The 18,542-nt window shown below is 42.9% G+C and overlaps 1 protein-coding gene across 3 annotated transcripts in view; it reads left to right on the top strand.

Moving 5' to 3' along the window:
- The window catches only part of fmnl2a (formin-like 2a), a 46,514-nt gene that overhangs the window by 23,294 nt on the left and 4,678 nt on the right, over nt 1-18,542 (top strand). For all 3 annotated transcript variants that reach the window (XM_072397148.1, XM_072397149.1, XM_072397150.1), the window contains exons 5-25: nt 2,139-2,222; nt 3,656-3,811; nt 7,258-7,366; nt 7,599-7,675; nt 8,459-8,552; nt 9,736-9,810; nt 10,589-10,699; nt 10,982-11,131; nt 11,512-11,613; nt 11,740-12,061; nt 12,297-12,476; nt 14,848-14,972; nt 15,054-15,256; nt 15,485-15,719; nt 15,832-15,900; nt 15,986-16,066; nt 16,162-16,291; nt 16,387-16,550; nt 16,645-16,746; nt 17,029-17,124; nt 17,516-17,639. In XM_072397148.1, the coding sequence (XP_072253249.1) occupies nt 2,139-2,222; nt 3,656-3,811; nt 7,258-7,366; nt 7,599-7,675; nt 8,459-8,552; nt 9,736-9,810; nt 10,589-10,699; nt 10,982-11,131; nt 11,512-11,613; nt 11,740-12,061; nt 12,297-12,476; nt 14,848-14,972; nt 15,054-15,256; nt 15,485-15,719; nt 15,832-15,900; nt 15,986-16,066; nt 16,162-16,291; nt 16,387-16,550; nt 16,645-16,746; nt 17,029-17,124; nt 17,516-17,639 (2,789 nt within the window). The remainder of the gene's footprint in view (nt 1-2,138; nt 2,223-3,655; nt 3,812-7,257; nt 7,367-7,598; nt 7,676-8,458; nt 8,553-9,735; nt 9,811-10,588; nt 10,700-10,981; nt 11,132-11,511; nt 11,614-11,739; nt 12,062-12,296; nt 12,477-14,847; nt 14,973-15,053; nt 15,257-15,484; nt 15,720-15,831; nt 15,901-15,985; nt 16,067-16,161; nt 16,292-16,386; nt 16,551-16,644; nt 16,747-17,028; nt 17,125-17,515; nt 17,640-18,542) is intronic.

The following is an 18,542-nucleotide window of genomic DNA, read 5'->3' as shown; positions in this document are numbered from 1 at the left end:
ATAAAAGGATGTAAAATCAACACGGGGCATGTTGCAGTGTCGGCGTCATTCAGCAGTTGAATAAAAAAAATGAGGTCATCCATTAATGCAGTATTAAAGCAAGAAAAACTCTTTGACATGGACATGTTCCTTAGCTGATTGTTGTTGCAGCGGTTCATGAATCTCATGAACTTCAGTGTGTGTGTGTGAGTGTGTGTGTGTGTGTCATAATATGGAAGCTCGTTACACACTCTGATTAACAGAAGCGTTGGACATTGCCCTGTGCTGGTGTGTGTAGTAGTTCAGAGCTGCAGTGTTTCTAGTCACCATTCACTTTTTTTTAATCTACATTTTGAGGTCGAACTCCATTAATTTTACTCATCAAACATTGTCTTTGGGTCAGAAGTATGTTAAAACCTATTATGCCCTCAGTGACAGAAAATGGAGCCTCTGACACGGCCACCAAATAATGGAAAACGTACCTCAAAACCCATTATACACGTTTTGTATAGTTTTGCTGAAACATAGCTCAATTTGGAAAGTGTCAGAAGAAGAATGAGATTGAGATAATGGCACTTGTGGCATTTGGCTTGTATATTTGTTTTTAAAGCTGTATATCCAGAAAAGATGAAAGTGCAGTTCTGAGATGGAAGACTTTACTTTTGGTGGCCAAATTTCATGTATTCCTTGAAAATTAACATGGATTTGTCAACTTTCAGGAGCAATACTTGGTTAATATGAACGGTTAATATGGCTGGCAGTTGGATTAGTTTGCCTCTCAGATCTGTATATATCAAGGAATGATTACATTTGCATATGGAGATTGATAAATGGGATTTGTTGTCAAAATGAAAAGTAAGTTTGTTTTAGGAGCAGAACTTTGTGTGCGTGGTCCATGGCTTCATTATGAGAATGCAAATTAAATTAGCATTTTCGCAGGTGAGTGGCTACAGGAGGTGTGGAGGTCCTGGATAGGATAGGAGGAGGCAGCCATGAGAGCATTTGCATCTGACCAGAGGCGCATGCAGCAGAGAAAATACTCCCAATCTGAGCCGTGTCTCCTTATCCCTCTGTTTTTCTCTTTTCCTCCCACATACTTTCCCTGGATCTGTCCGTTTCACCGACACTCGCACAAATTCCCTCATTCGTCTGACAACTCCGTCTCTCACACTCCCACACACTGTTTACACGCTGATCAGATTCGGCGCTTTAAACCAAAACACACTCGATGCCAGGGACGATGTCAGCCCGGCTGAGCAGTTAAATCATTGTTTACGAGGATTAACTCTTTACCTCATGTTTGTTAACTAGATTACATGAAAAATCTAGCCTATCCAGAGTAAGACAATGAGGCATTACCGTAAAGCTGGAGGGAGGTCGAGTAGGGTGCGGTCTGCTGATAGCAAGGAGCACAAAGTCTCCCACTCAGGCAGTGAATGATTACTGCTTCTTTTCAGAGGTGAAGCACATCATTTTATCAGCAGAATAATAAGCAGATTGTCACTGCAGATACTAACCCCAGCACCTCGCAGGCCTGCTTGTGCCTGACATGTTGCACCGCGGTCACCAGCATGTGGTGAATGGCTGGATTGTCAGTTGGGATCCTGTAGTAATGTGGGCCGATGAAGCCACACCTCTGATCTCTTGTAAAACACAAGCAACTCTACCAGGCACCTGGTGATTCTGATTCAGCTGCACCTAAGGGGAGCCAGTGGAGAAGCAGCCGTTAAGTCCTACATCTTCATCAAAAGACCAAAAGCCTGTCATTGTCTTTATATCTTGCAAGTTTTCTTCAATCGCTCAGCAATCAGGCCTGTCAAAGTGTCTGTGGCTACAATGAAAAATAAGTGGTGCCTTGAAATATGTGGGTTTGTCCTTCCCAGAGTTGGGAATTATTTGTGTGTGTGGTAGAGGAACAGAAAAAGAGGAAGAGATAATAATGAGATGCCGGTTAAGCTTATATGGATGCTTCTGCGAACGCATGCATGCGTGATGTGTTTCGCTGCTCTGAGCCAAGAAGCTTTGAAGTGTTTCAAACAGCTCGTTACATTTTTGGCTGTGTAACTCCTCAGTAGATACATTTGAAAATGTGCCTGGAGTTTCGTCTGCCAGTAACTTTTGTGGCGCTAACTTTTTTCGTTCCTTTCTTTTCTCCTCAGCTGGGTGAGGGAGTTCTTAAATGAAGAGAACAAAGGCCTGGATGTGCTGGTGGAGTATCTCTCGTTTGCACAGTATGCCGTCACGTAAGTCACGACACGCTTCTTTCTGTTGCCACTTTGCCATGTATGCAGAGCCGATAACCAACACAACGACACTATTCTGTATAGCCGCTGGTGCATCTCCACGCAGCGCTAGCACCACCATCACTGCTGCCTGGTTGTCAGAAACACTGAGTCACTCAGAGCCCAGTGCTGACACACTGGCACCATGTATTATACCACTCATATGCTTCTATTCATGAACTGACTGGGTGATTATTAGTCACTCACAAGGTCCCTGTTCAGGGCTAAAGAGCCTCATCGTTACATTTTAATTCACCCCTCCACTTCACCATATGTTATTATCGTCTGTCCACATTATGAATGGTTAGCAGTAAAATTCTGTTTACCCAGTGCTGCAGGAGCACATAAAAATTGTGGAAAAGGTTGGTCCTAAAGCTGCAAGGGATCATAACACGTGTGCCTGAGCAGCTGCCAACTACAACAAAACATGGGTTTTGTTTCCCGCTCTTCATGTCTAAATTACGAAAAAAATAAAATAAACTGAACGTAGCCATCGTGGCGTCCGTTTTTAGATGGTAGACTAGCGTTCATAAGCCCAGAGTTTGACTTTCAGCGGTCTCTATCGTGGCTTTTTGAAACCGGAATCCCGTTTAGGTCTGTGTAGACCGCTCTTGGGTTATCTTTATGCTTGAACCTTGACTTTTTGAAGAATTAGCCTTAAAAATCCTATATCAGTGGAGTTCTGTGTGCTCAAGTGCTAAAGCCTTGAGTCCAAAATCAGTGTTTAATGAAAAAAAAAAAAGGGTTAAAGCATTTTTGTAAAAATGTTCTAGATTATAACATTTTTATGATTGATATTAGTGATGCATGACCCCACCTGCATGTGACTAAATAAACACACTATTGGGTGTAATTGAAATTATTAGAATTTGAAAGCAGTCAGATTTTGCAAGGCAGCAGATTTTGGCACATTACTGACTCGTTACTGCGTCCATTTCTCCTGTAAAGGTTCAGTTTCTTTCTCCCTTCCCCTGGATTTGACTTTGCATTTTGTGAGAACAGCACATGATGGCACAACAGTATTTGTATGTACAGGTGTACTGTGTGGACATGCTATAAACTGAAGTCTTCTTTTATTGTTGTTTCATATTATTTCAAGATGTTTCAGATGTTTTTCTTATTAACGCATACACTGTTTTTTTGTGCTTTGCATCCATACTTTTGTTAATCAAATTTTTGCCGTGGTTGCTTATTAAATCATTTTTTTATAAGAAAATATTATACTTAAAATGAGCTCCACAGTGTGCTGTGAGATTTTGATGATTATTAGCTTAAATGATTAGTCCACCAACTTGGACCAAGCAAAAAAAAAGAAAAAAAAGTTGAATTTGAAGAAATGTCGATGTACGTTGTGATGGTGAATTATTTTATGTCGTGTTTTTGTGGTGGCGCAGTTACGATGGCGAGTGTGTGGACAGCAACACAGAGGCTGCAATGGATAAGTCTAAGCCATGGAGCCGCTCTATAGAGGACCTGCATAGAGGAAGCACCCTGCCGTCTCCCATCACTGGGAATGGCATCACCCGAGTTGGGCGACATTCCATGATACGGTACAACGAACACACACACATACGGCCCACTCACTGACTGGTAAACACCAACGGAACTATTAACCATGCTTATCTGTCTAATCTACAAGTCTTTACAGTCAACTTTGATCATTCGCTTCTTGCAAAGTGCTTGAATGAAGCAGTGTGATTATTTTAAGAAGTCACACATTTCATATGATGCCTCAGCTGCCCCCTTTGTGGAGTCATGAGGTCTGTAAGACTTTAAATGGCTTAAGACCCATACGGGGGAAGTGTGTGGGTGTGTGTGTGTGGGGGGGGGGGTCTATTTTTGGATTTTTGGACTCAAGATTGTGACACACGACTGACAACTTTTCATGTGACAGAAGAATGTGCTTTTTTTTTTGGGACGATTTCTTTTTACTCAGTATTTCTAAACATCAGAATAACCCTTGTAACTCATATGCTAATAAAACATGCTAATATATGCTCCAGAGCACACATCCCATTCAGTTATGCATTATTCCTCTTATCTTTCCTGTCACTACATTGTTGTTATGGTGCAGCACTTCTGGTGCCTCTAGTTCAACCTGAACACATTGTACACAAACAACATTAGTCAATGGAGCACATGTCATCTCAACATGAGACCTTTGCATGACGAGCCGGGTGGCCATTTCTTGTCATAAATGTTTTTTTGTTGTTGTTGCTTGTACTTATGTAAGCAAATTCTCCAGCTAAATCTGTAAGATACTATGTAGCATAGAAGAAAAATGCATGTTTTTGTACTTTAACACACTTTTAAAATTTAGATGCTAATCCAAGATTACCAGCCATGGATGAGAACTTCCTGGATTGTTTTCCATGAAACCATGAAATTCCTGGAATTCTCTAATGTAGACTTACACCTGTCAGATGTGTAATAATGATGTTACTCTTGTGTCATTGCTGTCAGCCATGTCCAGCATGTGTAAATGGTCAGAGTGTCTACAGCATGCTTGACTGTCTTTTCTGTTTTGTCCCGGTCTTCATCCGTAGTCATCTGCTCTTTTGTGTGCCACTCTTCGACAGCAGGCAGGTCTCAGCTACGCCCTGCTGGCTCACAGTCAGCTTTCTGCCTCCCTCTTCCCTCTTAAGGCACAGACATACACATAATGCCACGGGCAGGCACTCACGCATGCATTCCCATACACAGCCCCCCCACCCCTTGCCTCATTGTACTTCATACCTCCCTGCTAGAGCTGCCCAGTTTATTTGTACGTCTGTCTGTGTCAGGGATGTGAATTATTTGTACTGCCAGCCTGTCTCCCCCCCTCCTGCGCTTGTGACTGAATTCTCCTTTCCTCAGAGCAAATGGGTTTTTCTGCATTCATTGTTCCTGCCTCTGTGTCTGTGTGCAGCTTGTGTGGCTCCCTAAATGCCATTCCGTGCAAAAACTAGCCTAGTTTCTCCGGCAGCATTGCAAGAGTTTAACATTAGGTAACAACCAGTACAGTCCGAATAGGTAGCTCCTAAGAATTTTCTGTATTTTGGATGCATTTTCTCCTTCCCTGGCAATTAAACAATTACCCCAGGTTTTGACATCCATTATACAGAAACTATTTCCCTTTTTATGCTCTTTAGGTAGGCTTTGAACTAATGAAAACCTCAGTAACTGCTACCTCCTTGATGCCAAAGTCTTACGTATGTATTTTCTTCTAACTGCCACCTTGAAGGACACCGAGCACAACGAACTGTCCAAAGTGTTCTCAAAGAAGACGGTATGTCTGAGGAGTTAGGAGTCAACTAGTAACGTGTGGACATGTAGTTAATAGCCTGTAGTTGTAGTTGTAGTGTTGCTTTGTGGTGCAATCTCTTAATCTTTTGTCTATTCCAGTCTCAGTTTTAGAAAATGGACCTCCGGATAGTGATGCCATGCCATTTACAGTAACTAAAACACTGACAAAGTCATATTTTTTGTTCCTGATGTGACCCTTATATTCAGTTATTGAGATGATTTACAATTGGGATTCTTTTATAAAAGAATAAATCCTCAACTTTGTATCTGATCACATATCTCACTGAAGCTGTGACCATAAATCTCTGCCTTGGTCTGCACCTTTCTCCTTATCCTCAGAGATGAGTTCAGATCTACAATATAATTGATCTTCTTCTCGACTGCTGCACCTGTGCCACACGTTCAGTCTGTCCTTACTGTTAATTCAACTTTACTGGTCACAATTCTCATCAAGCACCCTAAAAATATTGAAATTCTCTCCCACATTCATTCTGGCACTTGAGCTTCAACTTCAAGGTGTGTGTGAGATTCACATTAGGGTGAATTTTTTTTTAGTTGGTTTTCCTTGAGTTGCGTTCAGTTTCTTGAAGATTTTTGCTGCAGTTTTCTCAGTTATTTATTTTTCTCTGTCCTCTGTGTTCTTCAGATGCATATTGGATCCACAATGTTGTGTTTAATTAGTCACATAAAGTTCAGTTAAAACATTTCAGACGTATCAAAGAAGGCCAAGGCCTTACATCTAGCTTGTGTTATGGAATCACTTGGTTTGAGATTAAGAAACACCGTTTACTCATTTCCTCTAAATTCAGCTGTACCTCAGTATGGTTGGTCATTTGTTTGGAAAGGAAAGCTCCTTGATACGAGTCCTTTTAAGACTGTTTTTACTGCTCCGAGAAGTAGGCACTCCAGATCTGTCAGAAGGAGTCCCATGAATTGTTGGGAGTTTGTTTCACACCCAGCTGGCACGGTTTTTCTGTGTCACATGTACACTTGCGTGATCATTAACACAACGTGTTAAGCAGAGTGAACTTAAAGATGAGTTCTGCTCCATTTTTGTCTGCAGCCTGCTTCTTGAAGACAACCACACACTTATACTCACAAACTTTGTTGTGAGTCACAGAGGAGTCACGCCTACAGGCATGGGAGCTGACAGCGTGTCTAACAGTAGTCTGAAGACACACCAGCCCCCCTCCCCAGAACTCTGGTTCGTAATTGAACCTTGTGACGAAAGTCTGAACATAAAATGTTTTGCTCTGACTGCCTTGCATAACCTTTAGTACTTTTGCTGCTCCATCAGCAGCAGAAGAAGAAGTGGACTTGTTGTTTTCTTTGGGCCACATAAAGCTGCAAAATGACTGCGTTGCGCGCAAATCACTGGCCACTATTGTGTTAACTGTGAGTGATTTCTTTGTGACGGACGTTAGATTAAAACAATTGCACGATACCATCCTGTGGCCCCGTGTGTGGCTGTAGAATATATAGCCTTTGTGCATGTTAAGTGGCATGGCACTTTAACAGCCTCCCTATGTGAAAGAGATATGGTGTTACCAAGGCTCATTTACAAATGGCATCTGTTCTCTTTTTATACCAGTCCTTTTGTTACTCTACTGTTCAGACACATACAGACTTGACATTGAATTTGACAGAAACGGACCACTTTTTTTTCTCTTTTCAAATACTTTTTTCTTGTCTTTGTTATCACCCTTTTTAGCTGCAACACACTGCCAATCCGGAGAACGCTGAAAAATTCCAGACTGGTCTGCAAGAAAGACGATGTCCACGTCTGCATCATGTGCCTGCGTGCCATCATGAACTACCAGGTCAGCCTTTTGCGATCTACGGGGGGGTGGCTTCCAGACGGTCTGCAAGTTCTCCTGGGCTAAAACATAATCATCTAACTGAAGCCAAATTCAATTTATTCCACTCCTGGCTCTCCATCTTTAATTTATTATGTAGAGGAATACCCTCTTGCTTATTCAGTGGCTCCTCTTCTCTATTAACTATCTTATTTGTCTCTGTCCCTGTCCCTCTCATTTATCTCTCCTCAACCAGTATGGCTTCAACATGGTCATGTCACACCCACATGCTGTGAATGAAATTGCACTAAGTCTCAACAATAAAAACCCAAGGTAAGTTCAAACCAGAAGTTAAAAGCATCTAAAGATACAGTGCGTGAACAAGAAGTATTTTAATCCAGATATAACTTGGGTCCACATCCACAGTCGAACAATATTAGTCTCCGTGTACCAGCAGTTTGATCCAGAGCAAGTGTTTTTGTCGCTCAGAGACCTGTTCATTCCGACAGGCTGGTCATGGCACCACTGGTGCATCTCACAAGTCTGGCAGCTGCTTACTGAGACAGCGACAAGAGGGACTCTTGTGTGTGTGTGTATATATATACTTGCTGTATATGTGTGTGTCTGCTTGTGATTTCACTTCACGCCCAAGGGTTAAAGGATGCCCTCTAATGTGGATGTGGAACCACTTTGCATCACCTGTCACTTTCTGTCTCATCCAAGCTGAGAAATCCTGTGTGAATGAGGTGGAAACGGGATGTGCGCACACAGATGCACACACAGATGCGCACATAGATGCACACACAGATGCACACATTCACACGGATCAGGCATACCAGTCTTTTAATTCTTTTATGTACTTTTTTTTTTTTCTTCAAACCAGAATTCATGTCCTTAATGATTTTTTGTTAAAGTTGATTTATTTGATGAGGTATACTTGACTTACGAAGACATTGATTGCAGTAAACACTGTAATTGGCATCAATTCTACTTTCAGTGCCGATACAATCTCAAAATACACTACTTTCCACTGTAGTTGCTCTGAGTCGAAGTGGAGGCTTGCTGCTGCCCTGGTACATTTAACCATTCTTACCATTATTTCCCCCTTTCTCACAGAACTAAAGCTCTGGTTTTGGAGCTCCTGGCGGCAGTTTGTCTCGTGAGAGGAGGCCACGAAATTATTCTTTCTGCATTCGACAACTTTAAGGAGGTATATTCTGCATGGAGTTGTGAACCGTGGTCTTAAGAGACCAATATGTCTTTACGTTCTGACCCTGCAGTTTCAAACAGTGACTCAGCTGTGGAGGAATGCTTCTCCAGCACATTCCTTATTGCCTCAAAGGGATGGCATCTAGGAATTATCCCTTTGTTAACAGATTAGAGACACTGGTTGAGCTGCATAACACAGGATGACCTGAACAGCCATCAGAGACAACAGTTGTGCATGTGCACGTTGACAGGATTTGTTAGGCACATCAAAGAAAGCAAGAAGACAGATGTGTCAGACATCCTTTCCTGACCTTTGCCTGTCTGGAGGGAGGTATTATGGCTGCTGGAGAGAGGAGTGGGAGGTTTATGATAGAGTGGGGGCTAACAGCAGCCCCATTTTGTTGCATACGGCCAACAAATATGGGCCAACTGCAGTTAATGTAATATTTACACCCCTGAATGAAATATTGAGCATTGCTCTCAGCGACAGTGGGGGGAAAAGCGGGAGAATAAGGATTCGGGAGAAAGTAGTTAGTCTAATGAGATGAAGGCTGAGAAATGCTCAGATAGTTTAAGCTGTGAGAGAATGTAATGATTTTTTTGTGCATTGGAGGCAAATTAGAATTATGCTATTAGCTGGTAATGCTATCTGCTTTATTTTGGTGACTTTGATATGTTGCTGAAGGGAGAGGCTTTTTAGGATGCACTTCCTTCCAACTTCTTTAATACCCTCTTGGCCTTGCTGCCATCCTGATGACTTGTCTGAACTCGAGCGTTTCTCTTTCCCTTCTTCTTTACCTTTGTCTCCCAAATTCCAGTTCAAATTAGCTTTTCTGGCAAAAAAAAACTGTGTTCACTGAACACAAATGCTCTGTGTCTGCTGTGAAGAAGAAGCGACAGCGTATCAGTGATTTATTATAATAATCGATCTGAAAACTGCTCCACTTTCTGATATCATGGGAAACTGTGTGGTATTTATCAGTAATTAGGAATAACTGTTTAATTCCACCCAATACTCATGATAGTACAGAAGTCAGGTAAAATCGATAGTCTTTTTTTTTCTTTTTTTTTTTTAGCCCTGATTCGTAGAGAGGTTTCTTGCAGTTTTTTCAAATCTGCAACTCCATGTGTGGCTGCTCTCTATACCTTCTTTTTAACACTGAATATGTTGTTAATTTTTGCAGGTATGCGTGGAGACACAGCGGTTCGAGAGGCTAATGGAGTACTTCAAGAATGAGGACAACAACATTGACTTCATGGTAAGCCCATACAGACTCCTAATTACTATTGATTGTGCTGCACTACCTCAAAAACCCCGTGTCCGGAGATGGCTTGTGAAGCTTTTTAAGCTCAAGAGGACCAGGCTGAGTGTGCTCCCAGTTAGTCATTCACCGCTGCCAAGAGACTTGAGAAAGTAGACTGAGTTGCAGTCCGTGAGTCAGGCAGTTGCGAAGGAAGCAGCAATGAACCAACTGGGATTTACAAAAAAAAAATAAAGAAATCAGGTGCTTGGACTTAGAAAAATGTTTAATATTTTGAAAAGGACTTCAGGTGTCCTCATGGTCGTCTCCAGTGAAACACAAACAAAATAAACTCGCAGAGTATCCTTCCAGTTTAAAGATGAACACTTGCAACACTTTTAGTACTTTGTTTTGCCTGACAGAGACATTAATGCAAACAGACTTTGTCAAGCTGCCATGTCACATGGAGACAACTGATCGTCTTCCAGGAACTTCATGAAGTCCTTTTCAGTGTGAGGACACTGTGGAGCGATATCCCCCTTGATCTGTTTGGGCAAGCTCCCACAAGGCAGTCGTTTCTCTTAAACTGATCTTGCTTAGTTGATATTTTAGATCATTTTAATCTCTGATAAGTTACTTTGCCAACCAAATAATGCATTTAAGGAGAGGTAATGTTGAAATGCACCAAATCCACAATGTTAGTTTTTTTTTTTTTAAAGAAACCCTGTAGCAACATTACAGTATATGCTGTTTATCTTATTCTACTGACTGTATTCTGCCTGTTTTTATTCCCCAGGTGGCATGTATGCAATTCATCAACATTGTCGTCCACTCAGTGGAGGACATGAACTTCAGAGTTCATCTACAGTTCGACTTCACCAAGTTGTGTTTGGACGACTACTTGGATGTGAGTTTGGACATAACGCTGTTAGAAAACCAACTGTCGTCTATTCATCTGAGCGCTCCCAGTCTTGAAAGTCAGCTTTGATAGTCATTACGGCCCCCCCTCAGACATCAACCCGCAGAGAAGGAGTCAATAATGACTTTTCCATTACTTCAGAGAAATGTCAGCTTCGTAGATCCTGATTTTTCCTCTTCTGTGGAGAGGCGAGATCCACGCTGGCCTTGTGTAGTGAGCTGGAAAAAAATGAGTACTCTACTCAACTCACTTTTTGTCTATGTTTTCCAGAAACTTAAGCACACGGAGAGCGATAAGCTGCAGGTCCAGATCCAAGCCTATTTAGATAATGTGTTTGACGTGGGAGCCCTGCTGGAGGATGCAGAGACCAAAAATGCTGCCCTGGAACGGGTGGAGGAGCTGGAGGAGAACATGTCGCATGTGAGAGCCCTCGAATGCTGATTTTTCTCTCTGACATTTGGTGAAACTGACTGCATAGTCTCATTTCCCTTCTCCCGCAAAAGGGATATGTATTTACTTTAGGAAGCTGATGTCACAGTAAATTAAAGTGAGGAAAATAGCAGCCTGTTTTGGGCTCCACAGGGATCTCATGTTCTCATGCCACAAGAAAAGAGATACAAACACAAACATTTTAAACATATTTAGGTGTTTGTTTTTAGCATGTCAAGACGGAAATGTGTACTTGTTGAATGTTTTTACATTACTCCACAGGATCTCTCTGACATATTGAGTTGGATGATGTCAGTGCAATAAGTTCATGTCACTCTGTGACCTTTTCCTCCTGGATGTCGTTCTCACAGATGACGGAGAAGCTGCAGGACATGGAGAACGAAGCCATGGCCAAGATTGTGGAGCTGGAGAAGCAGCTGATGCAAAGGAACAAGGATCTTGAATCCATCAGGGTCAGACTTGCTCTCTCCGCCCTAACACCTATTAACCTATTAACACCTTAGCTTGTTCATAGATACTTAGCGGGTTTCCTTTGAGTTTTTCCATCCAACCCTGTTTTTTCTTTTTGTTCCATACAGGAGGTCTACAAAGACACCAGCTCGCAGGTGCATTCACTGCGGCAGATGCTGAAGGAGAAGGATGAGGCCATCCAGCGACAGAGTAACCTGGAGAAGAAGATCCATGAGCTGGAAAAGCAGGGCACCATCAAGATCCACAAAAAGAAAGATGGAGACATCTCAATCCTGCCTTCTCATCCCTCTGGGGTGGAGGGTGTGCCGGGTGCCACCACAGGAGGAAACGGTGTTGCTGTCGGTCTGAACCATGCAGGAGTTGCAGATTGCACACCTGTTCCGCCTCCACCGCCTCCTCCTCCCCCTCCACTGCCAGTGAACGGCACACGTAGGTTTATAATAGTTTGGGAAAATTTGCTGGATAACTTGTATCTGATGAGTATGAGAAAAGCCCTGATCAGTAAGAGTTTTTGGTTTAGAAGATCATTTTCCAAACTTCCAACATCAAGCTTAGGTTCGTTATTTTGCAGGACGGCTTTTTGTATATTCACCTATATTTTGTTTTCAGTCCAGAAAACACTTGATTTACTTCAGCAGGACTTATCTGTTATCTGCTCTCCCAGTGCCGAACGGACCAACAACGGCAATTCATGCTGCGGCTCCCCCTCCTCCGCCACCGCCCCCTCCACCCCCAGGCATGGCCTCAGAGATGTCTGTCCCTCTGCCTCCTCCACCTCCTCCTGTGCCCCCCCCACTGCCCGGCTGTGGGACGCCCACTGTGATCATGAACTCTGGATTAGCAGGTGAGTTTGACCGAAAGCACACATCAAGTCATGCATGTTACGATCGTTTTAGTGATCAATCATATCAGGTGTTAGCTACTGTTAGATTTTGGACAGCTCATGACTGCCATCATCAGAGCATTAAACGTAACGTTCTGTGCTTGAATCTTGGACCATCACTCATTTCTTTATAAAAAGAAACATGTCTGGCTCCTTGGAAGCAAAATATAATCTGTTGAACGGCTCTTGAACAACAGTTCTCCAGGCTTTAAGAGGGCCTTTCAGAGTTTTTCTTTGAACAGTGGCTGATTTTCTTTCAATACACACATTTTTTTAGTCGACTCTTTGTTCCTGACCACGACTAGAGCAATGTGTTGTTTTTTTTGTTTTGTTTGCCACTATGAATCAGCAGCCTGTTGCAAAGACACATCATGTTTCCTCATTTGTTTCCATTTCTTTAGTTGCATCTATGAAAAACACCAAACATAACACAGTTTGACAGATATGAAATGATTGTTTTTGCACCTATGAGATGATTCCCAGAGAGCTATGAGCTAAAAACATATCTCAGTATGTCCTTAAGAAATTGTAGTAGCAGGCATAAAAATTTGAAAAAAACTAGAGCAGAGTAACAGTATCTGTCAGTGATGTACTTAAGACATTAGAAAAAAAAATCCTGCAAAGATCTGACACAGGACCTAAGGAAGGGAGCTATGCCAAATGACACAAGAAGTGGACTGGAAGTCAGTGTCAACAGGTCTTATGGATGGATGAATCCTCCCCAGTGCCCAGACCTCAACATTATTCAAGCAGTGTGGGATCATCTTGACAGAGAACGGAACAAAAGGCAGCTAACATCCAAAGAAAAGCTTTGGGATGTCCTTGAAGAAGCCTGGAGAACTATTCCTGAAGACTACATAGTCTGTGCCAAGGACTGTTAAAGCTGGTCTGGTGTGACCTGGTGTCTCCACATCGTACCGGGGCGCTTAATGTTGATTCTTTTTTAAAAAAATTTTTAACCTCCTACAAAAAAAACAAAACAGTGTGTAAATATCAAGACACTTAACACAAAGACATCCCATGTTTTTTCACTTGTGACATTTTTATGACTGAAACTGCTCTACTCTTACCTTCAGGCATGCTCCTGCTCATGATCAGTACTGTTAAATCACAGTGACAGACTCTGAGTAAGCTTCATAACCAGATAAACCTGCACTATCTGTAGCTGTGGGCACATTTTTTTTTTAATACGCCTTTGCCTGCGTAAGTAAAACCTTTTTGATGAAGAATGGAGCCCCGAGAAGCCTTTTGAGTCAAAAACACAACAGTGACAATTGATTTGTCACAGATTTTCCTTCCAGTGTGTTTGAGATGTGCCTGTGTAATCATTCTAACTAAATCTGCCAAATTCTTAATATGTCTTTGAATTGTTTCCTTTCTCTGCCAACCAGAGGGACCCATCAAACTTTTCTGTAGGTTTTGCCTGTCATGTTTGGTGTCGTGTCCCCCCCCCCCCTTTGTTCCCCTGCTTTCCCATAAGTTTTGAAAGTGGTATTTTCATTTGAAATCAGGAGAGGACCCACCCGTTGAATTCAGGCCGCTCTGTGGTTACTGATCATTTTCACGTGTCTCTCAAACCTTTTCATCCCCCCGTTACTTTTAGCCCTCTATCTAAACGTAGATTTTTAAAGATCTGCTCGAATCTCTCCCATTTTTGCGGTTTTCCCTCTCTCGGTAGGATTCGCTGTCAAACCGTCATCATTTCAAGTAGCAAAGAAAATGCCGCATTTCAAACTTCTGCATGTCCTGCCTTCACACCTTGCTGTAGGTTTGTGACTGAGTGTTTTACATGAATGAAGTGTTGCCACATTTCAAAGCATCGGTTGCATGCTGAGACACGGTGACCCGCAGTGACACGCAGATGATTAAAGTGATACGAATTGTGCAGAGCTGGAATGCTGTTTGTCTTTCCCGTGGCAGCTTTATCTTCCCGTCCCTGCTGACACCTCGTCTGTGTGAAGTAGCAGGGCGCCACTTCAACCTTCAGCTTCACTGAAGCAGCTCCGGTGGCTACAAATAGTTTTAATCTGCCCAATAAATAGTTTGTCCCCAGGCCTGGCAGGTAATCCTCACAATCTGCACCGTTTACTGAACCGGTGTAGCCTTTGGCCTTATTCTGCTGCCAGGAGGCGGAGAGGTTTCAGCCTACTTGTTAAAGTGTCCCCTCTGTTTTGTTTGAAAGACTTATACACGTTGAGTTAAATCATTCGGTTCCTGTGTTTCTAGTTCCAGATCCCTGTCTATCCCCTCCCCTGCATGTATGTGAAGGTATGTTTGTACACACTCTGATGGTAGATTAGATATGGTGCTAACTTTCCTTTGTCATGTATAGCTGTTAAGATCAAGAAACCCATCAAGACCAAGTTCCGTATGCCTGTCTTCAACTGGGTAGCCCTGAAACCAAACCAGATCAACGGGACTGTCTTCAATGAGATTGACGATGAGAGGATACTCGAGGTTAAAACTTTGTTCCCACTCAGAATTAACTACTTTCCTGCTCAGTTCCCGCAATAACGATGCGTCCTTGCTGCCTTTCAGGACCTAAATGTCGATGAATTTGAGGAGATGTTTAAGACGAAAGCTCAGGGCCCGACGATCGACCTCACCACGAGCAAGCAGAAGATCATCCAGAAGGGACCCAACAAGGTGACTCTGCTGGACTCCAACAGGGCAAAGAACCTGGCCATCACGCTGAGGAAAGTGGGCAAAACATCTGAGGAGATCTGCAAGGCCATTCAGATGTAAGCCTTCAACAGAAACCCAAAGCAATCCTCCTGTTGCTCTTGCAGTGTTTGCTTGTATTTAGCAGCTCAAGTTTTAGATGTTCAAGTGGGCAATTGATACTTTATGTGTATTATGCATGTAAATGTTTTATATTAAAAGCCTGCCCACATGCAGCTACAAGTGTGTGTCACTTTGTGCCTCCAGTATGCTTCACCTCTTTCCTTCCCTGTCACCTCCTCCTCCAGATTCGACCTACGGACACTTCCGGTGGACTTTGTGGAGTGTCTCATGCGTTTCCAGCCCACAGAGAATGAGATCAAAGTCCTGCGGCAGTTTGAGAAGGAGCGCAAGCCTGTTGAAAGCTTGACGGACGAAGACCGCTTCATGATGCAGTTCAGCAAGATCGAGCGGCTCATGCAGAAGATGACCATCATGGCCTTCATCGGCAATTTCACTGAAAGCGTGCAAATGCTCACGCCGGTGAGATGTAGACACAGTCGTGCTCATACTTAGTGGTTCTCTGGTGTTTTTACGGCACGAAGCAACGATGCTTTGCTGAAACTGATTTGTTCAACTCTTTGCTCTCCCGCAGCAACTGCATGCTGTCATTGCAGCATCCGTGTCCATCAAGTCATCACAGAAGCTGAAGAAGATTTTAGAGGTAACTGAATGTTCTGTGTCTGGACTGAGCAGAATATTAAAGTGTATGCATGGCTTCCTTTTTGACTTATTTGCTTGCTCTGCAGATTATCTTGGCACTTGGAAACTACATGAACAGCAGCAAAAGAGGAGCAGTGTATGGATTCAAACTGCAAAGTTTAGACTTAGTGAGTTGCTCGCTCCTACCCCGAAAGCCACACTTCAAAGTGTTTTCTTCTTCTACACCTTCACACGTTTGCCGTCTCTTTTACTTTCCTCGCAGTTGCTTGATACCAAGTCAACGGACCGCAAGCTAACACTGCTGCACTACATCGCCAATGTCGTAAAGGAGAAGTACTCGCAAGTTTCTCTCTTCTACAACGAGCTGCACTACGTTGAAAAAGCTGCAGGAGGTGAGTGCAGCACATGGGAGACTCGGAAGTATCATTCCACCTATGCAAAATTCTGTCTCGGGTGTGGAGCCTTGTGACACTCTTTATTCGCACAGTGTCGCTGGACAACGTCCTGATGGATGTGAGGGAGCTGCAGAGAGGCATGGAGCTGACCAAGAGAGAGTACAGCATACACGGTCACAACACCATGCTCAAAGACTTCATCACACACAACGAGAGCAAGCTGAAAAAGCTGCAGGATGACGCCAAGGTTGCACAGGTAGCGCTGGATGAGAACGGCTCCCTTTGTTCACGTTGATCGTCTGAGACGTTTCTGAGGAATCCTGTTTGTTTATTTCCTTTCTCTTAAAAAGGATGCCTTCGATGAGGTGATAAAGTTCTTTGGGGAGAACTCCAAAACCACACCTCCGTCCGTTTTCTTCCCTGTGTTTGTGCGATTCGTGAAGGCCTACAGGGTGAGTTTGGTTTCATTCGTCTGGTGTGATCATTGTGAAAGAATTTTACAAATAAATGATTACATATCCAGAACAAACAGACAACCCCGCTTCTTTATGCAGTTGTATATTGATGACTTTGGCTTTCAGTAAAACACTTTATGGTATGCAAGTTGTTTAACTCTCATGGCTGCTGACAAGTCCAAACCACCTAAATGATAAATGAACGATAAATAATTATTTTTTTTACGTTGTGACGACTTGTAATTGAGCAGCAATGGATTTAATATGTAATCTCTTCAGCAAGCGGAGGAGGACAACGAGCATAGGAAGAGACAAGAGCAGATTATGATGGAGAAACTTCTAGAACAAGAGGCCATGATGGAGGAAGACCAGAAGGTAAGTTGAGTTTCCCTCTCAACTCTTCGGCTCCCCTCTTTTCCTCCTTATCTCCTCCGCCCTGCTTTTCCGGGGGATCACATTGACTAAAAGGTAAGCGGCTCCACTTCCTCCCCATCCGCTTCATCCTCTCTTCCTCCAGAGTCCTGATCGTAGGATTAGTTGAGCACCGACTGCCTGCTGGGCACACTTGTATCTAGTTCTTATAGTCTGAAACCCTGCTGAGCCACATCACATCAGCTCAGGATCAGTGATTATTCAATTAACTCACAAGTGCAAATGCCATTGCGATAGGAACAAAAGCATATCGGCGATAACTTACGAGAGGGAGAAACTTTTGATAACACGGTTGTCATGTCTTGTTTTTCTTTTTTCTGTCTGCCCTCCTCAGTCTCCCTCCCACAAGAGCAAGCGGCAGCAGCAAGAGCTGATCCAGGAGCTCAGGAGGAAACAGGTGAAAGACAGCCGGCACGTCTACGAAGGCAAAGATGGTGCGATTGAGGACATCATCACGGGTAACATCCTCTGGACCTGGCTGCAGTCACACTCCCAGCCATACACACACACACACACACGGATACACACATACTTTGCACTCTGCATGAGGTTCTCTCTTGCTGTGAATTCAGCCTTTAACAAAGGGGTTCTAAACCAACTAACACAGCGACTTTGGGTCTTTTCCAAATTCGGCTTTGAGAACCAAAGTTTTTTACCAAATGATTCCGAACGGGCACTCACAGCTGACCCGGTGTCTGTCAACTCAAATGTGTCTGATGATCATTGCTTATCTGCTTTGTCTTTGCTTTGTAATACCATCTGTACGTAGACAGGGCCGGGATATGACTCTCTCCCGGAATGTTATTCTATCCAAAAAGGGGAATACTTTAAACTGTTTACTTAACTGAGGGGAGATGAAACTTCCTGAGAGGGATGGTGGAGTGTAAAAAGAGTATCTTTACTCAAATACTTGGCCTAAGTAAACTTAGTGCAGTTTTTAAGTACATGCACTTGTTACTTTACACTTCCACCCATCCATATTTCTTTCTGCCACCAACTGACAGCATTTGTTACTGGCTCTCTCGAATAGGAAACTAATATGTTACTTACAAAGCATAAAATACAGTGGGTCATAATAGAAATGTGCCAAATTATGTATGAATTATATACGGTTGGCTCATAATGAAGCAGCTGTAACAATTAAGCATTAAGTACCCAATTCCACAACAGTATGACCAGGAACACGATCCCAGTAACAAGATGGCTGATGTGATTAAACAGGCCGAACCAGAAAGAGTTAAACTTGAAACAAGGAAGTTTTTGTCAGCCCTTCAGCGGAGCCTTAATTGGTACAACCCAATTTTCAAAGAAGTTGGAAGGCAGGGTAAAAAAAATAAAAACCCAGAATGTTGTTATTTCAA

The sequence above is a fragment of the Leuresthes tenuis genome, unplaced genomic scaffold (assembly GCF_036924035.1).
Source record: "Leuresthes tenuis unplaced genomic scaffold, fLeuTen1.0.hap1 SCAF_12, whole genome shotgun sequence".
Classification (NCBI taxonomy): Eukaryota; Metazoa; Chordata; class Actinopteri; order Atheriniformes; family Atherinopsidae; genus Leuresthes; species Leuresthes tenuis.
Note: the sequence above shows the minus strand (reverse complement) of the source record. Positions and strands in the feature narration are given on the sequence as shown.